Source organism: Camelus bactrianus, chromosome 12 (assembly GCF_048773025.1).
Source record: "Camelus bactrianus isolate YW-2024 breed Bactrian camel chromosome 12, ASM4877302v1, whole genome shotgun sequence".
NCBI classification, from domain to species: Eukaryota; Metazoa; Chordata; class Mammalia; order Artiodactyla; family Camelidae; genus Camelus; species Camelus bactrianus.
Window position 1 is genome coordinate 25,597,560 of NC_133550.1, and position 26,253 is coordinate 25,623,812.

The window sequence follows — 26,253 nt, forward strand, 5'->3', positions numbered from 1 at the left end:
ATTGTGTTTTTAATTGTGAAAGCACAAAAGCTTGAAAATATTTATGTGACAGTTTTTCTTACCCTGTATTAGAGTTAGCACCAAATATTGACATTGTGTATTTCTTCATTAGGCAATAACAGGAGTTGTGTGTTATGCCTGTAGGATTGCCAGTACCTTGCTGCTTTATCAGGAATTAATGCGAAAGGGGATACGATGGTTGATGTAAGTAATGGATTGAAATTTGAAAACTGACCTTCACATAGGCCTCATGAAATAACTGGTAATCATTGATCATTGGTGCTTTACTTCTTCAGACTAGGTTAGGGTTATATGCATGATGCTACTATATAATACAGTTGTTTCACATTTAGTTTACAAAACATTTAGCTACTGTTTTTTCATTTGATTCCTACCAAAATTTTATGAGACAGAGAGGACAAATCATCCCCACACTGTATGATGTGATGGCAAATGAATTCCTTTTCCAAGGACCTTGACTTGGCTATAATTTCACTTTCATGGAAGACTTTGACATTCTTATAATTTAGTACAACCTGTACTTCTTTAGGGTTTATGTCCTCAGAATCTTCCTCCATTTCCTGCCCTTTTCTTGAATTAAGTATACACAAAACTTTTTTAATAGAATCATTGAGATATAATTCACACACTGTCTAATTCACTTATTTTTAAAGTGTGTAGCTCATTGATTTTCTTTGTGCATTCACAGAATTGTACAATCATTCTCACTAATTTTAGAATATTTTTCATCCCCTAAGGAAACCCTGCACCCATTAGTAGTCACTCCCTGTTTCCCCTATAACTTCCTAGCCCTGCATAACCTCTATTATACTTTCTCCCTCTACAGATTTGCCTTTTCTAGACATTTCACGTATGTGAAATCATACAAAATGAGTATACATTCACCTTGATAGGCAATTTGAAAGCTAATTTTTAAACTTAATCACTTAATGTAGTTACTCTAGGTCAGAATATTGATCATCTAAGTATTCTTCCCCTGAAAGTGACCCTAAGAAATGGATGAATACGGTGTGATTTGTCATCTTTCCATTTGATAGAAGTGGAGAATAAATGTTTCCTTTTAAGAATCATGCCTCTAGTCCTATACAACATCATTTGAAGCTTTTGAGTTTTGTACACACATAGTAAATGGCCTCATGTTCTCTAGACTCATAGAGCTCTTAGGCTGTAATTCTTGTGACAGTTTATCTTTACCTACCTCACACTTGGCCTTCCCTTCTCGCAAAAACATGTATGAAGCATTTCATCATTCTTGTTCTGCTGCTGCTGCTTCTAAGAAGAAAAAGGAATAAAGCTCTTTTTTTTTCCTGTCGCCCTTATGTTAAACCTGTACATTTATGCTTAAAATATTTTATCGTGTTCACATGTCCAGTTTGTAAGCCTGTGCTTCTCTCTTTCCATTAAGAAGCTTCTTTGTTCTTACGGAATGGTTTCTGGAAAAATCTAAGGGTTGACTCCATTTGTTTTCATAGCATTGTTACTAACAGCTCTTGTTTTCTCTTGCTTGCTGTTTCTCCCCTAGTCACTGCTCCATGAAGCTTTTATTCCTTTTCTTATTAGCTTTTAGTTCAATATGTCATGAGAAAATAGTGGGTTTTTAAAAAATTTTTTAATTGAAGTATAGTCAGTTACAATGTGTCAGTTTCTGGTGTATGGTGTGCCAATCGTGCATATACATATATATTCGTTTTCATGAGAAAGTAGTTTTTAATGTAGACCGCTGTAGGCAAACTTATTTTTCAGTCAGTAAATATTTTAGACTTTGTGGGTCGCATAAGCTCTCTTCTTTGTTTTCATGTTGCTTTTACAACCTTTAGAAATGTAAGTACCATTCTTAGCAGAAACAAGCATCAGACCTTAATTTGTTGACCCCTGATATAGATCAAAAGCCTTCAGTTATGTACTATGTCATCTTGCTTCTTCAGAGATCATATTAACTGATTTAAAGTATAAACCGGACAATAGTCTACTATGAGCAATAAAAATTAATTGTGGTGGCATAAAATGTAATGCTATTCAGCTTATTTGTGTCCTTGTAGATTAGTTTTTATTCCTTAATATAATTTTAATACCTTAGATTTTTAAACTGTTAACTTAATAAGTGGTAATGGTTTGTGCCCTGCATAGGTATAAGGCTCACAGAGATGCTTTCAATAGTAAAAAGTAAATTGGCTTTCATAGTATATCAATACTGTTAAGTTTGTCTGAACAGAAAGCAGTACAGCAGTGTAATTATTGAAAGACAAGAGGAAACAATTATCTCTTAAATAAACTAATGAGTATATTACTATTTTTTAGAGAACTAGTTAAAGATGATTATAATGAAACTGTTCACAAAAAGACGGAAGTTGTGATCACATTGGATTTCTGCATCAGAAACATTGAAAAAACTGTGAAAGTGTGAGTAGGTTACTTCCTTACTAATGGTGGTTAAAATGTTAACTATTTTTCCATTTCTGTTCAATTTGTTTAGTTATCCTTGACGTAATATAGCATGCTATGCAAGTGTTTCTACTAAGGGACAATCTTAGATTAAGTCACTTCCTCACAAAGGTAAAAATGCCCAGTCGTCTCAGTAAGAAATGAGTACCATCTCTTTGGTGGTATTTTCTCCTTTCCTTTGAAAAGGAAAAGGAATTTGAAATAGAAACATCTCATTTTTTTCACCTTGCAAAGCAGACAGCTCTGAATAGGAAAATATAAAATTTGTAATCAAAGGAAGTAGGAAGAGGTATTCTAGAACCTTATTTTGGTAGTATTTTTAGAATTTTGGCATTACTTTTAGTTTTCTCTTACTTATTAATCTTATCCATAAGAATGCCTTTTGAAACAGAATGATATTTTAAACTGCCCTCTTTCTAAGCTATACTATTTTGTACTGCACAGGAAATAGAATAAATGAAATTAGTATATACTGTTGACCTCCATTAATTCTGAAATCTAGTATTTTTCCTGTTATCCTGATAAGACTATTTGAAATAAAGTTGGCTTTTACAGTTTATCTCTTAATCTACAGATTTATAAGTAGATACATATAAAATTCCTTCCTTACGGAGATACCCAGTTTTCTTGGAGTCTGTTACTTGTAGGCTTTGCATTCCATATTCTGTTCTTTTTTTTTTTTTTTTTTCCCCGCTAGGGAGGTAATTAGGTTTATTTATTTATTTTTTAATGGAGGCACTGGGAATTGAATCCAGGACCTCGTGCATGCTAGGCAGGCACTCTATCACTGAGCTATATCCTCCCCCTCAATATTTCTATTCTTAAATGGTTACGATAAAAAATTTTTTATAAGACATCTTTTAAAATCTATGCTCATTTAAATTTTTATGCTCATTTAATTTTTCTGTACTTGTTTTTCATACAGATATGAAAAGTTGATGAAGATCAACCTAGAAGCAGCAGAGTTAGGTGAAATTTCAGACATACACACCAAATTGTTGAGAGTAAGTATTTACAAGATTATGACTATCATGGGCTCATAATCTGTTCCTTTGCTGGCAAGATTAGATCTGAACTTTCCTGGGGAGATGATGTACCTAAAGATCTCCAGAGAACGAGTAGTCTTTTTCCCAACCTAAGGAACTGTTTCCAATTATTTAAACACCCTTACTGCCATGGAATTCTTTATGACATTTCCAAAAGCCTACTTTGCGTTAAGGCTATTTTTCTCTCCATCTTCCTGTCTCTCCCTCCCTCTCCTTAAAATCCGTAATGCTCTTGTGTTGCTTCTGTGACAGTTAATTCAAGCTCATGAATATAATTTAACATGCAGAGTGCTTAAACTTGTTTAGAAATAGATGCAAGTTAGGAAGATACCAGATCTTTTCTAAAATGAAAAGTAAGGAAAGAAAAGATTTGGTTTGCTCAAGTCAGTGAATCATTTTTATAACTGAAAAAAAAAAAAAAAAGAAAGAAATTAGGACATAAGTCTCTATTCTGCTGAAAGATACAGTAACATTTCAGGTAGTCTCTGGATCTCTTATTAAAATGTAGAAGAGCATGAAATTATGTATTGAGAGCTGGTTACTAATCTCAGATCTGCCTCTAATTACCTAGCTATTCCTGCCTGGCTGCTTAAGCAAGGACTTCAGTTCTTTGCATCCTTGCTTTCTTCTTCTTTAAAATGGGCAGTTCCTACTCTGCTTATCTCACAGGTTACTGTACCAATTAAATGAGATAAATAAAAATGCTGTACTGCTGCAAGCTTTTAGCATTGGAAGTATTCTTCATGAAATGAATGTTAAGGGTAAAGGCAAAAGGACTTGATGTGATATCCCTTTTCTCTTTCTGACCTTAGGCTGATTTTTAGTTGTTTCTTTTCCTCAGTTTTAGATCTAGAATAGCGGTCTTCAAAATATGAGTCATAAACAACTAATAGTTTGTAAAGCTTAGTGCATTGCAATTAGCAATGTTTTTAAATGAAAGAGATGGCAGAATGTATCACATATAATAAGGAAATTACTGTTCCATGAAACTTTGAGTTTAGTTACGTATATACATTTAAATGATACTGAGGTAAAACAAAGTGAATTTCTTACTGTAGGTCGTGATCAAAAATGTTTGAAAAATGTTGCTATGGAATAAACAGGTTAAAAGTCAGAGAAACAAGAAACAGTCTTCCCCAGTATTTGTCTGTATTTAAGTATAGGCAGTCATAGCATTGTAAATGTTTTCTGTTCTTTTTCTGCTTTTGTCTTAGAACTTGATTTACCAGTTCATAGTCCTAATAGACTTTCCAGGGTCAACTCATTTGAGCACTTTGAATGGAAATTGTATGTTTCCTTTAGGGAGCCCAAAGTATTTCTCATTTTTATGATATTTTTGTGAAGATTTAGATTTCCTAGGAGAATTGAAGCACAGATGATTAAATAGCTTGTCATCCTGGAGTCATGGGAAATCAGGGCTTCAATTTCAGGCTATTTATTTTTCACTATATTTCATTGTTTTTCCTCATACGTGTTGAGTTGCTGTGGCTCCTTTCCTAATGGAGATCCTAAAATTTTTTCCCACCATAAAAAATTTGTAAGTTAGAAAAGTTGCCACATGTCCTCATGACTCAAAAAATGACTATTTAAAAGTTCTGCTATAAACAGAAACTAAGCTGTACACCAGAAACTAGCACAACATTGTAAATTAACAATACTTCAATTTTTAAAAAGTTCTGTTCATTGTCCTGCAGCAGTGATTCTCAAAGTAGTTCTTGGAACAGCAGCCTCAGCCTCACATGGGAGCTTGTTAGAAATGTGCATTTTGGGGCCCCACCCGTTGAATCAGAAACTCTGATGGTAGGGCCCAGCAATTAATGTTTTAAGCCTCCAGATGATTCTGATGCTGCTAAAATTTTGGCAACCATTGTTTTTGTTGTCTCTTTTTATATATATTGTTAAATGATTGTTACCCTACGAACATACAGTTATTATTTTTATTTTTTGTATGACATAAAAGTCATTTTCCAGTTTTGTTTTTGGGTAAAACTACTTTTTAAATAGACATAATATTGCAGCCAATTGATTTATTAATAGTTTTACTTATTGCCCCCTTGATGTTGGTACTTCATGCTGCTTGCAGTTTCTCACACTTTTATGTAATGCTGTAAAAAAATAACTTTGTCCATAAACTATTTTCCATATTTTGGAAGGATAAGGTCATGCATTCTTTTTTTTTTTTTTTTAACTTTTTTTATTGAGTTATAGTCATTTTACAATGTTGTGTCAAAGTCCAGTGTAGAGCACAATTTTTCAGTTATACATGAACATACATATATTCATTGTCACATTTTTTTTTCACTGAGAGCTACCACAAGATCTTGTATATATTTCCCTGTGCTATACAGTATAATCTTGTTTATCTATTCTACATATGCCTGTCAGTATCTACAAATTTTGAACTCTCAGTCTGTCCATTCCCACCCAAGGTCATGCATTCTTAACATTAATGTTAAACAAGAAGACATAAACCATGAAAAGCAAGATATATATTTGACTATAGAAGAATTTAAGATCTCTGTATGTCAAAAAAAATGTTAAAAAATAAATAGATTGAGAAAATGAAATAGTGGGTTTTTTAAATAAAAGTAGCTCATACAAATGCATACAGAAAACATTAGATCTGCAATAAATAGACAAAGAACATTTAGAAATGATTTTAAAATGAATAGATCTAATTGAAACACCTGAAAAAAAAATTCAACCTCAATAGTAATAGAAAATTGCATTCTGTAATAACAGTAAAATACCACTTTTGTCTCTCATTACAAAGACTTAAAAAACTATGTAATAGCAATGCTAACAAGAGTGTAGTGAAAGGGCACGCTTGTTGATTACTAGTAGCAGCGTGAACTGCCCCTTAAAACTTTATTTGAAAAGCAGTAGTATGTATCAGAACCGTTGAAGTATTCAAACATATTTATCCTTCAAGTCTAACCTTCATCTTTTCTTTAAAAGTTTTACAAATGCTCAGTTCTGTGGTAGAAAAGTGATAAATTTACTAAGCTTAAAATGAACAGGATCCTTAGATAAGATTTCTTTTCATTTTTTGTTTTTAAGAGGAGTTACTATTCTTTGGCCTCTAAACAAAGCATTATTTTGCATACCCACATTTATACTTAGGACTATGCTAATGGTTCTATTTGATTTTCATGTAGAGTACTAACCATATTTTGTAGATGAACAGAAGCTTAATTGTTGAAAGTATTTTGTATGTTTTTTTAAAAAGGATATTTGGTGTAAGCAGTGTTTTATAAGTGTACTAATACTCATATTTTATTATCATATTGTACTTTTGGTCGAATACAACCTAAGAAACTGTCCTTATATTTAAAGATAAAAATAATTATTCTGATGTTGAATGGAAGTAATCTGCAAAAGAAGTATTATTCAGACTTTAGAGTCTGTTGGCATTGTGATTCTCATTTCTGATATTTGGTGATCTGAATCTGAACCCATTGGTTCTATTTAGCTTTCCAGTTCTCAGGGAACAATAGAAACCAGTCTCCAGGATATTGAAAGCAAACTATCTCCAGGTGGATTGCTGGCAGATACATGGACCCATCAAGAAGGCACTCATCCAAAAGATAGACAGTAGGTTATAACTTCATTGGTAGTTTCTGCAATTATTATTAAATGTACTTTTTCACATTGGCTCCATTAATTTATTTGGATTTTTCTTCTTTAAATAGTGTAGAAAAGCTACAAGTCCTGTTAAATTGCATCACAGAGATTTACTATCAGTTCAAAAAAGACAAAGCAGAACGTAGTAAGTAAAATTTGTCACTTGTTAATCTAATGAGTCAGCCCTAATGGTTGTAATTCAGTTGAATTCATTTTGTGTATTTGTAAGTTTGACTACTTAAGTTACTCTGTAAGGAAAGAGGTTGAATGTATTAAAAATTATTCTTAAAACCAACCTTTTGAGTATTTCAAATCAGGGATCATGAATTTCCAAACTTCTAGACGTCACATATGTAACAGAAAGGAGTAAGATTGGCTGGTAGAGACTGAGGCGAACTAGAAAGGAGACCCCCATCTGAAGGGGAGGCCCCTACTCAGATTCATCTGATTATTTCCCCAGTCTTCCTAGATCTCAAGAGAAGCTAGAAATGCAGACTTTATTAGAAATATCCTGACTTTTAAATGTTGACAGTTAATTTTTTTTTATGTTTGCACCATACAGACCAAATAAAAGCATTTGTAGGCTGTGCCTACCCATGGGGCACAAATTTGTGACATCTGCTTTAAACTCAGTCTTTTTGAAGTAATAATCACAAAAGAAAAAATATTGTGTGACATTTTATGATTCTGCATTTTCAGAAGTAATATATATTCTTATTTTTAGGATTAGCTTATAATGAAGAACAAATCCACAAATTTGATAAGTAAGTATGCAGATTATTTAATAATTATTTTTGGTTATGTTATTAATGCAGTTCTTCTTAAAGTTGGAATTAATCACAGTGAAAAATACATTTTAATCCTGACTTTATAGAATTGTTACTGTGTGTGCACATATTTGAGGCCCACCCGTCTGGCCCCTGGTTGAGAGGTTACTGAGAAGGGAGAATGAGGAAGCAGTCTTCCTCTGCCTCATGTGCTCCGATTGCAGAAGGACAGATAATACAGAACATGGGCCAGGGCAGACTTAACCACCGTCTTAACCTTAACCTCATTCGATAAATATTTTTTGACCATTCTCCACTGTGAACCTTCTCTTTCTGCTCTTGCTGCTATAATGTCTATCTTAATCATTACTGGAAACATAAATTTCATATACTTGAAAATTCTTTAATATTGGAAATAGAAACAGTGACATTGGTTTAAGCCTCTGATTATTTCTAAATTGCAGGCAAAAACTGTATTATCATGCAACAAAAGCTATGACCCACTTTACAGATGAATGTGTTAAAAAGTACGAGGCATTTTTGGATAAGTCAGAAGAATGGATGAGGTAAGTAGACTTTTGGGGGAGTGATTGGTTGTTGACTGCACAACATACAATTTAATGCATGTTGTATGTTTTAAGTTAGAATAATATTTTATTAGACTGCTTATTAATTGGTTCTTTTTGGTTTTCAGAAAGATGCTTCATCTTAGGAAACAGTTATTATCCCTAACTAATCAGTGTTTTGATATTGAAGAAGAAGTTTCAAAATATCAAGATTATACGAATGAGGTACAGCTTCAAAACTGTCTAGAAAAAAAACTTTTTCCTATTAGGAAAAATTAAAATAAAATTCTTCTCAGTTTATATCTGATAATGTTTGAGAAGAGAGAAATAGGATATTAATATGCCTGTATTCAGCTCTGCTTGGCCCATCTGTGATACATATTTTGAGCTGAGTTTTAAGAACTTAGATATTTTATGATTAAAAATGTCTAATAGACCATTTTTATCATCTGTAAGAAAAGTTTTTTAAAAGAGTTTTGATTTTAAGTATTGTATCATTGATGGTTTTAAAATTAAAACTTAAAGCTATAAAGGGCTTATTAAAACCTGTAACTTTTTTTAATTGTAATATAGTCAGTTTACAATGTGTCAATTTCTGATGTACAGCATAATGTTTCAGTCATACATATACATGTATGTATATTACTTTTCATATTCTTTTCCATTATAGGTAACTACAAGATATTGAGCAAAGTTCCCTGTGCTATATAGTAGAAATTTATTTACCTATTTTATATATTGTAGTTAGTATCTGTAAATCTCAGACTCAGACCAGTTTATCCCTTCCCATACCCTTTTCCCCCTGGAAACCACAAATTTGTTTTTTATAAAACCTATTAACATTTGATGTATGATCTATAGTGAGTATTTTGTTCTGTGATTGATATGGGATTTTTTTGTTTTGTTTTGTTTTGTTTGATGTTTTAGTTACAAGAAACTTTGCCACAGAAAATGTTTGCAGCCTCCAGTGGGATCAAACATACCATGACCCCAATTTATCCATGTTCTAACACATTAGTAGAAATGACTCTTGGGTAAGAAATTTAGTATTTCGTAACTTAATGTTTCCATTTGTTTTTATTTCATTTTGTGATCTTGCTGTTTTATTTTGAAATGTTTTATATTTGTTATGAATACTTTTGCTAATACTTAATGACTTATGTCAGGTTTTAGTTCTCTAGACTGACCTAAATATAATTCTAAAACCCTTTCATACTTTTTTTGAGCAAAGGTACTTATTTGTCTTTATTTTGAATATTATAGTATGAAGAAATTAAAGGAAGAAATGGAAGGGGTAGTTAAAGAACTTGCTGAAAATAATCATATTTTAGAAAGGTGAGTAATGCAAAAATCCTTCTGCCCCGGTGATTATGTATACAATTAAATACCTATACATATATCTGTACTTGGACCTGCCTGTCTTCCTATAGCAGTATGTTCAGCAATGGGAAAGGAATATTAAGCCAGAACCCTTAGATTTTATGAATTTTGTGGTGCTTTTTAATGTGTCTGGGGTTGTTTGGATAAAGACAAGTCCTCTGTGATTGATTCCATTTTATAGACTCACTGGTTAATAGAATTCTTTGAATCTGTCTGTGAAAACAAAAATCTTTTGCACAGTATTTTTCAAAACATTTTCTCATTAGAACCATAATCTTCAGTTTTGGAATCAGAGTTGCTAATGAGATGCCAGCACTCTGACTAGTGCTGTGTAACTCCCAGAGCCCTCTGCACACCTCCTTGCACATGAGTGCCGTCTGCTTACGGAGTTCTTGGAGGAGCCGGGTGTCTGCTGGCCTCCACAATCCTCAGAGATCAAGGAGAAAGAGCGTTGCAAAACGTGCAGAGCCTATAAAGCCACTTTTGGTGGCTATTTCCTTATCCGGGTTGCTCAGAGAAGTTGAGTCCTGTTTGGCTCGGGAGTAGACGCCTTCTCTTTCAAGCCCTTAAGGGCTTCTCCACAGCTTCTGTCACCCCTAAAATGCTCATGCAGTTGTTTCACACCTGTGTAGCATTTTGTACACTTGCAGGGCATTTTCACACTGCATGACCGCACTGAACGTGCCTTCCAGCCTTGTACGGGGCAGAGCAGATAGCCTGTCCGTGTTCTACACGTACTGAAACTCATACCTGAGGAGATGAACTGGAGCTGGACCCCAGCCTCCTGTCTCCTCCCATCAGCTTCTCCTCACCAGCCCTGTTCTCAAATAAAAAGACCAAACAGAGGTTCCTGAATCTTGGAAAGATTTACTCTCAGGAGGTCACATGATTTTCGAGTTACATGCAGAAAGTTTACCAGACACTTCTGTAGGATTGTCAGGTTTTTTTTTAATGAATTTAATGAATTGTTACAATTTTTTCAAACAACATACAATTGTAAAAATTGAAATAAAAGACTCCACCTGCCCTTTCTCATACCTCCCCACCCCCACAGAAGTAATCACTATTAATAGTGCATGTGTGTTTTATAGGAATGGAATCATTCTGTTCATACTGGTTTAGTCTTACTTTCTTCACTTAAGGCTGCATATGAACGGTGCTTTTTCATATCCTACATATAGCTGTATTTTTCTCATTTTCAACAGCGGCCAGGTATTCCAATATATAGACCTACCGTGGCTATTTAGTGCATCCCTATTTGTTGGGCACTTAAGTTGTTTCTGACTTTTCACAGTTACAAACCATGGTTCAGTGAACATACTTATGTGTATATCTTCATAGATTTGTGTAAGAATTTTTGAAGAGTTGATTTCTAGATGTTTCTAGATGTGGAGTGTTGGGTCAACAAAGGGTGTACATATTTAACTTGATAGGTGGTGTTAGTTTACTCTAAAAATTTTTTTTACACTTCTTTCCTGAAAGATATTCTCTTTACTTTCTTTTTCATTGACATATAATCGATTAACAGTGTTCTGTTAATTTCTGGTGTATGGCATAGCAATTCATTTATATGTGTGTGTGTGTGTGTTTGTGTGTGTGTATATATCCATGTCCATATATATATATTTCTTTTCATATTCTTTTTCATTACAGGCCATTACAAGGTAGTTTATTCTTCGAAAGGCTTTGTTTATAGTCCCATTTGCAACACTGAATGTTACCAGTTTTTTAAATATTTGCTAATTTGTTGAGTAAAAACTGATATCTTGTTTTAATTTGCATTTCTTTGGTTAATAGTGATGTCAGACATCTTTTTATATGTTTTATATGTTTATTCAATTTTTTTTCTGTGAGTTGCCTGTTAGGTTTTAAAGTCTTTTCCCTTTTGGTTTATAGCAACTACATAGTAATTGTCTAACTCTATAACTTTTTACATATGCATTCAGTCTATAGTTTCTTTACAACTTTAGCTAAATCCTAAATTTATCCTGTAAGGGTAAAGATTAGAAAGTAGGAGAGACTATTAAAATATGGTTCACAAAATTTTATATTGAATCAATTATGTTTTTTGGAATAAAATCCCCACTTCCCAAAGCATGTCCAGTAGCTTGTGTTTTATTTGCAGGTTGGACAGTGTATGGGTAATCAGACATGGCAGCATCATAACTTAAATGTTAAGTGACCACTGAAGGATTTATACCAGAGCTAGTCCTTGTGCAGTGTCTCCATGTGGATATCTATCACTTCAGATTTTTTTATATCTAAAATCTCTTAACATCATCCTTCCCAACTGTTTCCCCTCTAATTTCCTCTTCTTCTTCCCCTTTCTCCTACTCCAGTAAACGTAAATTACTTCAGACACGTACTCTTCTTTACTCCCTTTCATCAAGTTTGTAATCTTCCTTCAGAATGTTTCCTTATTCCCCCTCATCAGCCTCATTTAGATCTCCTTTCCCCTCACTTGCGAGCCATGGTAATAATCTACCACCTACTTCCTTAACCAGCTCTTCCCATCTGTTATGGGTTTTACAACCAAAACAATCTTCCTAAATACTGCTCTAATCATCCCACTCCCTTCGCTCAAAAATTTCTAAACTGTTACCTGAAACATGAAGTCTGAATTCATACTTGAGGAGGGAGGATTTAGCTCTAGTGGTAGAGTGCATGCCTAGCATGATTGGGTCCTGGGTTCAATTCCCAGTACCTCCATAATAAATACATAAATTAAATAAATAAATAAACCTAATTACCTCCCATGCCCCTCCTCCCCAAAAAAGCCAAAAAAAAAAAAAAAAAGAGTTCAAAGAATATATACACACACACACACATATACATACATACTTGAATTGAAAGAATATAATAGTCTGGCCCCAGCCAATTCACCCAACCTTATTTCCCACTGTTCCCCAAAATAACACTCTCTTCTAGCAAGGTTCCATTCCTTACCATCCCTTAAGTATGTTATACTGGCTCCCAACTCCACATCTTTGCTTATAAATTCCACCCCACCAAAAAGAAATTACCCATCTCTTCCTTACACTTTCCAGATTTCATTGCTCCCCATTTTCTTCTCAGAAGTCTTCCCAAGCCACTGAGTTGTATTTTTTCACATATTTATTATACCACTGTGTTTCAGTAAGAAATAGAGCAAATTATAGTTGGTTAACTGTTTAAAAATAACAGTTTATTCCTCTGCAAAGTATTTTATATTCTTCTTGTGGGCCAAATAGATGAATCTTTTGAGATTGCCTTCTTTCTTTTGTGTTTTAGGTTTGGCTCTTTAACCATGGATGGTGGCCTTCGCAATGTTGACTGTCTTTAGCTTTCTAAGAATTTTGAGGAAAATTTTAGTTTGCACAAGAAAATAATGTTGAGGCATTAAATGAATGCTTCTATAGGTGGTCTTATGTTTCTACATTTCACCATTTGGTGTGGCCATGTAAATATGTACAATACTGTAAATACATAAAAAAATATATAAATTTTTGGCTGCTGTTAAGATGTAATTTTACCTTTTAACATTTATATGAGGACATTTGACCTCAGTGATCACTTAGAAGAAAGCCATGACTGATATGTTGAGACACTGATCCTCTACTCTTCTGGAAATGAGTCATTATCTCTGACTGCCTCTGGAAACATTTTTAGGTGGAGCCAAACTTGGCATTCTTACAAATCAGTAAAGGCTGATGGTTGCCTCATTTGTAAGTGGTAGAATGGAGAGGTAGCTTCTGTGAGTGGGGAGCGGAACCGAACCACTGTTTTACTAGGATCACAGGTTTTTTGAGAAGGATAAAGTGGCATTACCCCAGTTATCCTCCTATCTGTTTAATTTCAGGTCTGTTAGTGAGCAAACATTTATAAGAGATTTAATTATTAAAAACTGTTCATTTTTATTTTGACCGTAAATGTATAATTGTCTCTAAAAGTTTAGAATCATTTCAACTGTTTTAAGCTGTATATTTCTTCTTTACTTTAGTTCTGCTTACTACTTCATGAAGAAATATCAATAAATTTCTCAGTTTTAATGTAAGGAGTTTGTATTTTTCTGTGTACAACGGTTTGAGAAACAAGTTATCTTTTGAAAGAAATAACATGGGTGGTAATGGTGAATTATTCTCAGAAATTGGACGTAGAGGCAATTTTGTGTCTCTTCTAAACCTGCTGATTCCAAGTGTAGTAGAAGTTCTTCTGTAAATGTATGCTATATAAATCCAGAGAGAACCTTCTTTGAAAAATGTACCCAGAGTTCTAGACTAAAGGATTATGCTCAACAAGAAATTATTTTGTCTAGCAGGATTTGATTTTGGTTTTGGTTTCTGACTTCTCAGATTTTCGAAGTGTGATCGTGGACAACCTGTATATCATAAAGAGATCATGTCCTAAAGAGTAAATAAATTTGGCTACCATGAACATTGGAAAACTGAAAACGGATTATGATGTTATTTGAAATCTCAAATTGATGCATTATTGTAGTGGGGAATTTTAAGTGTCGCATGTACACATTATACAAATAAATGCATGGGTAAATGACTTTTCTTTTATAAATACAGTCACCCCATTGTCAAAAACTGTTTAGTTTGAGAGTGTGTGAGGCAAGGGGGTGTTTAATCTCTCTCAATTTTAATTTTCCATCTGACCGTCTAACATGAATATCTTTAACTAGGTAGTTTAAATGTTTATATCACTGGATACTACATACAATTTTACTTAAATTATGTGATCAGTCAATGTATTTGCAGACTTCATTTTTATTTAAGCACCTGTAGGAAAGAACACCAGTGCAAAAACTTGCTGTGGAGACTGTATAAGCTGTATGGTAATAACAGTTCTGTTCCACATTAGTATTGCTTAAGACTTACTGTTTTATTCCTCATTACAGCAACTTGTAAATCAAACATTCTTGCTTTCAGTTTTACCCTCAAGAATGCATCCGCATTCAAAACACCTTAAGTCAATAAATACGTGGTAACATTGGTCTGCTAACCAAATTTTCAGTGAGTATTGTAAGTGAAATTAGCTTTAAAATAAGTTACATCTTCAGTTTAGTAGCTTTTTTTTTTTTTCCAGTATTGGGATATATTTCCAAAAGACAGGGATTAAAAATATTGTGTTTAACAAATAGATGAGTTAGTTAAAAGGGATTAACTTTTTTTTTTTGTAGTGTCCCCTTTTTTATTGAGGTATAGTTGAGGTACAATAGTATATAAGTTACAGGTGTATAATACAGTGATTCACAATTTTTAAAGGTTATACTCCATTTATAATTATTATAAAATACTGTCTGTATTCCCTGTGTTGTACAGTATATCTTTGTAGCTTATTTTATACCTAACAGTTTGTACTTCTTAATCCCCCACCCATGTATTGCATCCCCCTTCCCTTTCTGGTAAACACTAGTTTTCTATATCAGTGAATCTATCTCTTTTTGTTATATTCAGTAGTTTTTTGTATTTTTCAGATTCCACATAAAAGTGATCTCATACTATTTTTGTCTTTCTCTGTCTGACTTATTTCACTTTGCATAATGCCCTATAAGTCCATCCATGTAGAAGCAAGTGACAAAATTTCATTCTTTTTTATGACCAGGTATTATTTCATTGTGTGTATGTATTTGGGTGTATATATAGTTATAATTCTGCCACATCTTTGTCCATTCATCTGTCAGTGGACACTTGGGTTGCTTCCATATCTTGGCAGTTGTAAATAATTCTGCTAGGAACATTGGGGTACCTTTTCAAATGAATGTTTTTGGTTTTTTTGGATGTATACCCAGGAGTAGAATTGCTGGGTCATAGCGTAGTTCTATTTTTAGTTTTTTGAGAACCCTCCATATGGTTTTCCACAGTGGCTGCACCAATTTACATTCTTAACAACAGTGTATGAGGGTTCCCTCTTCTCCACATTGTCGCCAACACTTGTGTTCTTTTTGATGATAGCCATTTTGATAGGTGTGAGGTGGGGTTTAACTCTTAATGTAAAAGAAAAGTTATAGTTGTAACAGAAGAAGAAATAATCAAAAATTAAATAAGTGAACGTAAAGTTCGAAAAAAGTGGTATCTTCGAGTCAATAAGAAGGGTGTTAGAGGTTAGGAGAGAACTGTGGAAAATAATCCCATAACATCTTCTAAAGGTCCCACTTCAGTTATTTTGGAGATTACCAAATACAGTAGAAGTGGCTTATAGACCTCATTACACCGTGACAAGCAGAGTGCCTCTTCTTAGATGTAAAAGATCTTTTCCTCAAAATATTTCTTTAAAAATGTAATATCTTCATCGGTAAGTTATCCATAACATTTTGTTTGTTTGCTTGTTATTTTTTAGGCAGTGAAGTTCACTTTTTGTGGTGTTCTGTGCTAAAAATAAGAAGTATGTTGTTTGGAATTAGGAAAGGGATTGTCACTAGGAATAAGCAGTCTGAACTAAAATGTCGAAAATGTATTGTCCCTTCCGAATCACAGCCACAACCAGAGCTAGTCCCTCATTTCTGATTTCACCCTACTCACAAGGGCGTTGTATGCACTGTGCTTTGTCTTTGAGGAAGTGCTGCGTAAAATTTACAGTTACTCCAATTTTTAAAACTGAAAAGAGCTAGGGCAGACACTGTTGAAAGGAAGACATAAAGAAGTCTTAACACTATTGCTGTAGCTAGATCCACCACTCCACATCCTACTTTTAAGATGAAAGTATCTGGAAAAGTCTTATGCTGTTGTTTTAATTGGACTTTCTCCTCACTTGTCCCTTACAAGCAGACTCCTAAGCAAATTCCTAAGAAATTATGAGAATGGAATAGAAAACAAAACATCTGACCTGGAAATAAAAACAACCCAATCAAAAGATGAGCAGAAGACCTAGATAGACATTTCTCCAAAGAACACATACAGATGACCACAGGCACATGAAAAGATGCTCAGTATTGCTAATTATGAGAGAAATGCAAATCAAAACTACAATGAGATGATACCTCACAGAATGACTATCATCAAAAAGTCTGTAAATAATAAACGCTGGAGAGGGTGAGAACAGTACGGAGGTTTCTTAAAAAACTAAAAATAGAGTTTCCATAAGATCCAGCAGTCTCACTCCTGGGCATTTGTCTAGGGAAAACTAATTCGAAAAAATACATGCACCCCAATGTTCACAGCAGCACTACATGTCTATCGACAGATAGACTGGATAAAGAAGAAGAGGTGTATATACAGTGGAATACTACTTGGCCACTAAAAAGAATGAAATAATGTTGTTTACAGCAACATGGATGGACCTAGAGATTATTATGGTAAGTGAAGTCAGTCATACAAAGATAAATATCATATGATATCAGTTATATGTGAAATTTTTAAAAAATGATACAAATGAAATTATTTATAAATTGGAAATAGACTCACAGACATAGAAAACAAACTGTGGTTACCAAAGGGGAAATGGTTAGGAGGGAGGAATAAATTAGGAGTTTAGGATTAACAGATAGAAGCTACTGTACATAAAATAGATTAACAAGGACCTACTGTATAGCACATAGAACTATATTCAATACCTTGTAATAACCTATAATGGAAAAGAATCTGAAAAAGAATACATATATGTGTATGTGTAACTGAATCACTTTGCTGTACACCTGAAACTAACACAACATTGTAAATCAATTATACTTCAATAAAAATAAAGTAAAGACAGCTCTAGAGAAATGTTCAAAGAGTCAAAAATCAAAACAGAACTCTGGAAATAATCTTGTTCTTTTATGCACTTCTAGACTTGTAAGAATCAGTCAAATTATTTTTGGGGGGATAATTTCCCGCCAAGGTTTAAAATACATATTTTTCCAGTGAAAAATGTATAAAACAAATGGGATCAAGGCTGTGGGTTTAGGAGGTAGCTTGTTAACCACCACCAAGTCCTATGAATTGCAGTGGACAGCTCTGTTGGATGCTGTGTTAGTGGCTATGAAAGTAATTGTATTTCTGTGGAGGAGGTGGGGCATGGTGGGGGAGTGTCTGTACTTAAAAGTTATCAACTGTTACATTAGGTTAGAGTTTCTGAAGCTTAAAACTCTTTCTTTAGAAAGAACATCTATTAATACAGTTTCTAGTTATGAGGGCTAAGGTCCAAAGGACAAGCTAAAGGAATGACAGGGGAAGGGGATTTAGGGCTAACAGGTGGTCCCCAGACATACTGGCCGAAAGGGAGTTCACAGCTAAAGTGTCAGATGGGGGTGTTGCTGTGTTTTCCTCATCCATGCTCTCTGTGGAGAGCTGCTCTGGAACACACTTCCAGCCATGGCCATAAGAAGTGAGTTGAACAAGACATTCAGAAGAATAGCCCAGCTCTTTTACTGGTTCCCCAAATCACTGACCTGCTCGAAGAATCGGAAATCCAAGTTGCTCTGGAGCCAAGGTGGAGGTAAGTTATCTGAGGCTAATGCTTCATTTGAAATACATTTTCTTCTGTTCCTAAAATGGAGCCTCCCTCAAGTTGGGGGTGGGGGGAGATAAAACTCTTAAAGCCTTTCAAAAGTGTTATTTAGCATGGTTATCTGAAAAATTGAGAGAAAATACAGCAATTGGAAGGTGAGCTATTAAAAGCTATGAACATTTTATAATCCAGTTTTATGTTTTTTAGGCATTTGGGTTTGGAGAAGTTTTTTAGAGAGAGATGGAGAATGTTTAGCTTTAAAAAACAAGTGAAAAAAACAGCTCATTTTCAATGAATCTCAATTTGCTTGTAGACTTAAAATATCTTAGAATAAACAAAAAAGAGTAAATCAAGAGCATTCCCCTCCTTTTCCTGGAAAATTTAAAACATCAATGGAACTTACATTTCTTTGGGTCAGTTTATATCACATTTTAGTCGAGTATTAATGTGTGATTTTAAAGCACCTTAAATACGCTGCTGTGTAAAGTTCTGCATTTCTGTCCAGTCCTACCTGGCTGGGATGTGAGGGGGTCAGAGAAGAGGGAATTGAGGCAGGGAGATGAGCTCTCCAAGGCCAGAGCACACTTTCTGCAGAGCCCAGCTCTTCCTACTCTGCACTGGGGGGAGGGTTGGACATGCCACCTGGACCAAGGTAAGCAAATTCTCTTCCTTCACTGTGTTTCACCTTGCAGCTGCGTTAAAATTCCAGTTATGTTTTTTTGACACCTATGCAGGTCTGCATCTTATGTAAGTGCTTGACATTTACCCCTTGTCTGATAGATCATCAGACATAATCTGATGAGATGTTAGATGACCCAGCACCAGACCCTCCTTTAATTAACACAGAAATGACTGATCTGTATTCACCAAGGAAGGGAACTTACAAACTATGGGGCCTAGTACATTTCAGTCGTCTCTTTTTTCCTTGAATTGGTATTTTCTTTCATTCTTTCTCATTATCAAAGACTGTGGAATCTAACTTAGAAGTCCCTGTGTGTGTGTTTGTGTATATATCATCCTTCAGGTATGGAATAGCATCATTTGGGATTTTAGAGCCCCAAGGGAACTTAGAAAAGTCATCTTCTCCAATTCCTTCATTTTAAAGTTGAGTAAACTGCCCCCAAATGGTTAAATATCTTAACCTTCCAAAACTGTCACATGAGAAGAACCAGAACTTTATCCTAAATCATCTGATTATTTGTCCAGTGCTCTTTTTGCCACTCCGCAGTGCTATGGTTTGTAAACATCAGAGAATGTGAATATGAAGCTGGGTTATGACTGCACCCTTTGTCCGGTATGCCTCACCCGTTAGTCACTCAGTAGCCATCTCTGCTGTCAGGTCGACTATCACAGTTATCACTGCTTGCGTTCAAGTCACCCTTGTTTTACTTAATAACGGCCCCAAAGCACAAGAGTAGTGATGCTGGCAATTCAGATCTGCTAAAGAGAAGCGGTAAAGTACTTCCTTTACGTGAAAAGGTGAAAGTTCTCAACTTAATAAGAAAAGGAAAAAAATTTGTATATTGAGGTTGCTGAGATCAACAGTAAAAAACAAATCTTCTATCCATAAAATTGTGAAGGGGAAAGAAATCTGTGCTAGTTTTGCTGTCACACCCCGAACTGCAAAATTTACAGCCACAGTGTGTAAGTGCTTAGTTAAAAGAAAAAAAGGTATTAAATGTGTACAATAAGATATTTTGAGAGAGACCCCATTCACATAACTTTGATACAGTATATTGTTCTATTTTATTATTATTTATTGTTGACCTCTTACTATGCCTAATTTATAAATTAAACTTTATCATACCTTTGTCCGTATAGGAAAAAAACATAGGGCTCAGTGCTATCTGCGGTTTCAGACATCCATCAGGGGTCTTAAAACATATCTCCCCTGTGTCTCCCCCACAGAGGGTACTGCTGTATTTTATGGATAGCCTTCATCAGTGGATAATCTGTACCTAGGAAGTTTGGTCATTTATTTTTCCAAAGTATTGCTTGCTAGTATTCTCATTAGTTTGAAGATTAATAGCCTGTTTCTTAAAATCTTTTTACTTACAGTCTGATGAAATAGTCATTTGTTAAAAGATATTACCCCATTCTAATGAGGTTAGTTACATATATGCCTTACAGAATTATATATCTTTAAGAGCAGGAACTGTCTTTTGTTTTTCCTCCAATGTTTAACACGGTATTTTGTATAGTGGGCAGTTAGAAACCGTTTGTCTTACTTAATTGATTTATGAGGACAGTCATACTGGATTTGAGTTGGATGAGTTAAAGGAACGAATTGACTCTTAGAAATCTGCTAATCCCTGGAGATCCTCTCTCCAACCTTCTGTGTAGATTTATGGATTGCCACTACCTACAAATAGTTCAACGTCAGGTCACTTCTTTGGAATTAAACTCTGTCATTCATCAGCATCCCACAGTCATCTACAGGTTGCCACAGAAACGTGCCCAGGGTTCCCTAAGGACATCTATCCCAATCAACCCAACTTGAAAACTTGAATGGTCTAAAGGCAAGACCAATGATTGATATTTAAATACTGCTAATTCAGGGAAGGCTCCCAAATAGCTTTATCACCATGGAACTGAACACGGCTTTAGCTCACGCTCCTTCGTTTCTTCTCTGTCTCCCCATATCCACCTTAGAAGGCATTAAGTTACGCTGAGGTATGAATTAGGAAGAAATAGAAAAGATCAACAAATCTAAATTCAATACGTATTTTAATCATGTCACTAATCTATGGTCTTAAAACAATGGAGAGTGGTGCCCTGGAACCATTTGATGCCACATTTGATGCCCTGGAACCATTTCTAACTGAGTTATGGAAGCTCACCTGTGTATGAAAAGTCCAGAGCTTGAGTGTATTGCAGTCCAGTGGGAAGAGCACAAGACTTTGCCATCAGACTTTGCTTCTGCTCCCAAGAGCTGCGTTACTCTAAGCAAGTAACTTCAGTGTCTCTGACTTGAGCTTTCTTGTCTGTAAAATGTATGGATTAGATTTGATCTTAAAGATAGCTTCCAGCTTCATAAATATCACAAAACTAAGATTCAGTAGTATAGACAAATCAGCTGCCTGGTTGCTGGAGAGAGCAGAAGGGAGGAAGTTTTCTTGAATTCAATAGCATGTCGCCATGTTATTCATCTGCAGAAACAGGACTGCCATTAATTGTCATTATATCTGAGACCTCATGTTAAATCCTGTTTAAGGAGCTTATATACCATACATGCTATTTTTAAAAATCCATTTTTTAATTAATTAATTAATTTAAATGTAGGTACTGGGGATTGAACCCAGGACCTCGTGCATACTAAGCACACACTCTGTCACTGAGCTGTACCTTTCCCTCCATACATGCTCTTTTTTAAAAATAAATACGACCTCTAGACTCTCCACATATGGGGATGAGCCCTAAATTCGAGGCTCCTACATATCAAAATTGGCCTTATTTTATATATAACTTGCTCCAGGGCCCTTTCACATTCCCAGTAGTCGTCCTGGCCATTTAATTTTGATGGTGAGGCCATCACTTTCACAGCCCAGCTCTTCATTTCATTTTCCAAATCATTACTAATCTCCAATTGAACATTGCTTCCAGGACAGCTCCTTGGAGACAAAAGCCTATTCTATTAATTTTTTTTTTTTAATTCCTTTTCATGGTGGCTCACAAGACAACCAAAGTCTCCCTCAGGTTGGTCAAAAAATCGGATCCAGAGGGTCTAGCAGTTTAGGTGGGTCCCTGGGGGAGGGGTGATACCAGGCGGGACTTTTTTACACTGAGGATTGGGTTTTCCCTCTTGCCCTCCTTTTGCCCCAGATTTTAGCAATTAGCTCAATGAAATTTGATTACTGAATGAAAGTCTTCTGCTTCCTATGAGGAGGCAGATGTGAACACATCTGGGAAACACAGAAAACCACCTCCTTCCCATGGAGAAGACGAAAGGGAAGCTGCTCAGCAGACAGCATCCCATTTGTTCACAATATGGCAGGACTCTTTCAAGGACCGCTCTATAGAGAGAAATGCAAATCAGAACTACAGTGAGGTATCACCTCACACCAGTCAGAATGGCCATCATTAAAAAGTCCACAAACAATAAATGCTGGAGAGTGTGGAGAAAAGGGAACCCTCCTACACTGCTGGTGGGAATGTAGTTTGGTGCAGCCATTGTGGAAAACAGGATGGAGAGTCCTCAAAAAAAAATAAAACTAGACCTACCATATGATCCAGCAATCCCACTGCTAGGCATATATCTGGAGGGAACTCTACTTTGAAAAGATGCATACACCCCAATGTTCATAGCCCTGCTATATACAGTAGCCAAGACATGGAAGCAACCTAAATGTCCATCAACAGATGACTGGATAAAGAAGATGTATTTATATACAATGGAATACTACTCAGCCATAAAAAAGAATAAAATAATACCATTTGCAGCAACATGGATGGACTTGGAGACTGTCTTTCTAAGTGAAGTAAGCTAGAAAGAGAAAGGAAAATACTGTATGATACACTTACATGTGGAATCTAAAAAAAAAAGACAAATGAAGTTATTTATAAAACAGATTCACAGACACAGAAAACAAACTGATGGTTATCAAGGGGAAAGGGGGTGGGAAGGGGTAAAATGGGAGTTTGAGATTTGCAGATACACACTACTATATATAAAATAGAGAAGTTTATGCTGTATAGCACAGGGAACTATATTCAATATCTTGTAGTAACCAATAATGACAAAGTATATGAAAACATAATATGGATATATATGACTGAAACATTATACTGTACATCAGAAATTGACAACATTTTAAACTGACTATACTTCAATTTAAAAAACAAAAACAGCAGCTCTGTAGAGGAGGAGCCCTGATTAGGATGACACCTCACCCCTTGGATGCGGGAGAATAGAGAGTAGGGTGGAATCCCCTAGTAAAAATTAACTGTCTGTTAATGGGACCACAGGCAGGCTTATGGTCAGGATGACTCCACAGAATCTGTAAGGCCTGTCTCTGCTTAGTGGCCAACAAAGTGAACTATCTCTGACCATGTGAGAGAGACACACTTGACACAAACATGAAACCACCATTGCCGATGGCTGATTATCTTCCCTCTGCAAAGAGAGAGGACAAAGTGTAGAAGCAGAAAAGCATATATTTTCACACACACACACAGAAAAGAAGAGTTTTTAGAGATGATTTAAACAGTAACTCAGGCCCTTACCAATGTTAGCAAGCCATGCTAATAAAAAGATCAGCACTTGTTAGTCCTTGAAACATGGGAGCAAACTAGATCCTCTAAGCAAAAGTTGGATGTTTCGTTCTTACTGGTATGATTTAAATCAGCAAAGTTTCTCATAGTGCATGGTTTGGGGGATTTCTGGTGGGGGGTCATTATGACACGTTACAGCTCGGTGTGGGAGAAACATTAACATTCTCTGTGTATCCTCCCAGACTGATGAACAGCAGGGAGACTGTTTAACTTTCTGGTCCAAGCTGGTTTGCATTATCTCATTAGTAATTGCTATTTGGTTGTTTTTTTTTGTTTTTGTTTTTAATTTACTTGAGTTGTTTTTGTTGTTGTTGTTTGGTACCTGTCTCTAGTTCTTGGCATATTTTTTCAATAGCCTCTCCACACAGTTTTACATATAATGAAACATTTTAGACAGCCTATCCCTCCACATCCCCATGGCAGTCTTGCCCTAATGTGGAAGGTTGCTCTGAAGACCTGGTTGAGCCTTTATCCTGGGATTGGAGCTTCTACCTTTTTCCTGAATTGGAGCTTCTATTTCTCATGTCCTATTTTCTTCTTCGTTCTTTATTTACTTCCTCGCTTTAGCGGAGAACAGCTCATAGCTTTCTGTAAAGAAACTTCGTGAAAGTCATTTCAGGTTTCGTACTCAGAAATTTCCCAATGAAATGCTTTAGAGTGGGCCCTTTCAAACTGGAAATGCATGTCTCTCAGTTCTGGGAAATTTCCTTGAATTATTCTTGGATAATTCCCTACCCTCTGATTGTTTTCTTTTGGGGGGGGGAGGTGTTGGTTTTTTTAATTGAAGTGTAATTACCCTCTGATTGTTCTGTTCTTTTTAAGGATATCTGGCCTTTTCCTAGGACCAGACAAGTCCTGGGCAATGATCTATGAGCCTAACTAAGAAACTAGAGAGATCAGATTTTTTTCTTTTCTGTTTTGAAAACTCTTAATTGTATGATTACTTAAGACAAATAGAAACATCAGGAAATAAAAGGGCTGAAGAGGAATGAACATTATCCTATAACTTTACTTTTATTCTATAACTGGAAGTTCAAAACCCTGAGAAGTCACAGGATTGCCTGTACGTGGGTGCATGACTTGAAGACCTTTCTTCTGCATCCCTCATATTATTTTCAAAAATATATCAGCTCTTAGGGCAATGGAAATCAGGTCAGTGGTTACCTAACAAGAGGTGAGGAGGACTGACTGCAAAGGGCCATGAGAGTTGATGGAAATGAGTTGTATCTTCATTAGGGGGCAGCGGGTTTACATGGGCATGTGCATTAAAACTCACCCAGCTGAAAATCTGTGCATTTTATTCTATGTCAGCTATCCTGCAAGGAAGTTAACCTAAATATATCTACACACTCTGAAGAGATTTAAGATCAGAGCAGCATCGTGGTGAGCAGCACTAGTAGTGTTGGGACCAAACTGCCTCGGTTCAGAATCCCAGCCCCGCCGCCTTCTGTGTGCGACCTTGGTCAAGTTGCTCATTCTTTTTGTGGACTGAGGGTAATTATTGTCCCTCTTTGGCAGCATTATTCATGAGGATTAAGTGAGTTGACAGAAATAACACATTTAGATCAGAACCTGGCACACAAGCACTGAATAGATTTCAGCTTCTGTTTCTAGTCATAATGGTGCATTCAAGAAAACTGCTGATTTTTGATCACTTAAAGCAAAAAAAAAAGATATATTGTGGCTTCTCCAACTGGAAGCCTAGATATGGGTGTTAAATATGAATGTGGCGTTTCGCTTCTCTGGATTACTGTTACTATTTCTGCTAGCTAGAAAGTTTTGAGGTCATTACTGAAAAGAGGACGATGAAAAAAAGAGAAACCAAAATGACTGATTGAAATCAGGGAGTGGGTGCTATTGTAGCCTCTGGAGGGTCTACGTTAAAGTCTTAGTCTGCATGGACCTCAAAGGTCTATGAACCCAGAAACAAATGCAGAAATAAACAAGTGGGAATTCTCAAAAAGGCTTAATAACTGGCCCAGGTCATGCAGCTGAAAAGTGGCATGGTCAGGGGGAGTGAATTTTGGTTTCCGCTTCACCTGTGTGAGCCCTCCATCTACCTTCAGAGCCCCCTTGGGTCCCTTCCCCCAAATAGAGGGAACACAGCCCTTCTGGCTGGGTTGATTCTTCTCTAGAGACGAGGGGGAGTCTGTGAAATTATGCAAAGCCCAACTTGTGAAGCTTCAAAATTTTAATTTCACACTTAGAGTTCTTTAGAAACAGCAAACTTTTTTGGAACACCAGGAGGCAGGAAAGCAGATGCCTTTGGAAATGCATTGTGTTTCCTGTGACACGCTTTTCAGACAGATCTGGAAAATTCAGTCAAAGTAGAACACCTTTGAAAATATCAAAAAGCTTGTGTTACAGAGTGAATCTTCTCCAGGCTCAAAACTACTTTCTTTTTTTTTTTTTTTTTTTTTTTTTTTTTTTTTTTTTTGAGAGCATATAAGATAAAAACAGAAACTGCAACCAAACTTCTGTTCTCCAGATGTCAAGTCTATTCATCTCGGCTCCTGGTGGGGGACAACATAGGGAGAAATTGACAGGGACCCTGCCTTCTGCTTCTTTTAGTCACCAAGGCGCCAGCACAGGGATCAGCCCAAGGTAGGATGTGCTCAGTGCTTTGGATGAACGTGGTTCATATGTGGTTAAAGTGTTTTAACCTGTCATCCCAGCCTCCCACCTGGCTCAACAGGCACACAAAAGAACACAAATACGTAGGCA

At 35.6% G+C, this 26,253-nt stretch overlaps 1 protein-coding gene across 5 annotated transcripts in view; it reads left to right on the forward strand.

Annotated features, from left to right (window-relative positions):
* Nucleotides 1–14,379, forward strand: part of TBK1 (TANK binding kinase 1) — a 40,167-nt gene extending 25,788 nt beyond the window's left edge. For 3 of the 5 annotated variants that reach the window (XM_074375069.1, XM_074375072.1, XM_045506992.2), the window contains 11 exons: nucleotides 113–204; nucleotides 2,320–2,421; nucleotides 3,389–3,467; nucleotides 6,982–7,103; nucleotides 7,202–7,278; nucleotides 7,858–7,897; nucleotides 8,365–8,466; nucleotides 8,595–8,691; nucleotides 9,394–9,500; nucleotides 9,730–9,801; nucleotides 14,178–14,379. In XM_074375069.1, the coding sequence (XP_074231170.1) occupies nucleotides 113–204; nucleotides 2,320–2,421; nucleotides 3,389–3,467; nucleotides 6,982–7,103; nucleotides 7,202–7,278; nucleotides 7,858–7,897; nucleotides 8,365–8,466; nucleotides 8,595–8,691; nucleotides 9,394–9,500; nucleotides 9,730–9,801; nucleotides 14,178–14,232 (945 nt within the window). In that variant the 3' untranslated portion in view covers nucleotides 14,233–14,379. Of the gene's footprint in view, nucleotides 1–112; nucleotides 205–2,319; nucleotides 2,422–3,388; nucleotides 3,468–6,981; nucleotides 7,104–7,201; nucleotides 7,279–7,857; nucleotides 7,898–8,364; nucleotides 8,467–8,594; nucleotides 8,692–9,393; nucleotides 9,501–9,729; nucleotides 9,802–11,499; nucleotides 12,657–13,116; nucleotides 13,880–14,177 lie in introns of those variants that run through there. The other 2 variants (XM_074375070.1, XM_074375071.1) reach the window with 2 other exon arrangements.
* Nucleotides 14,380–26,253: the final 11,874 nt, after the last annotated feature.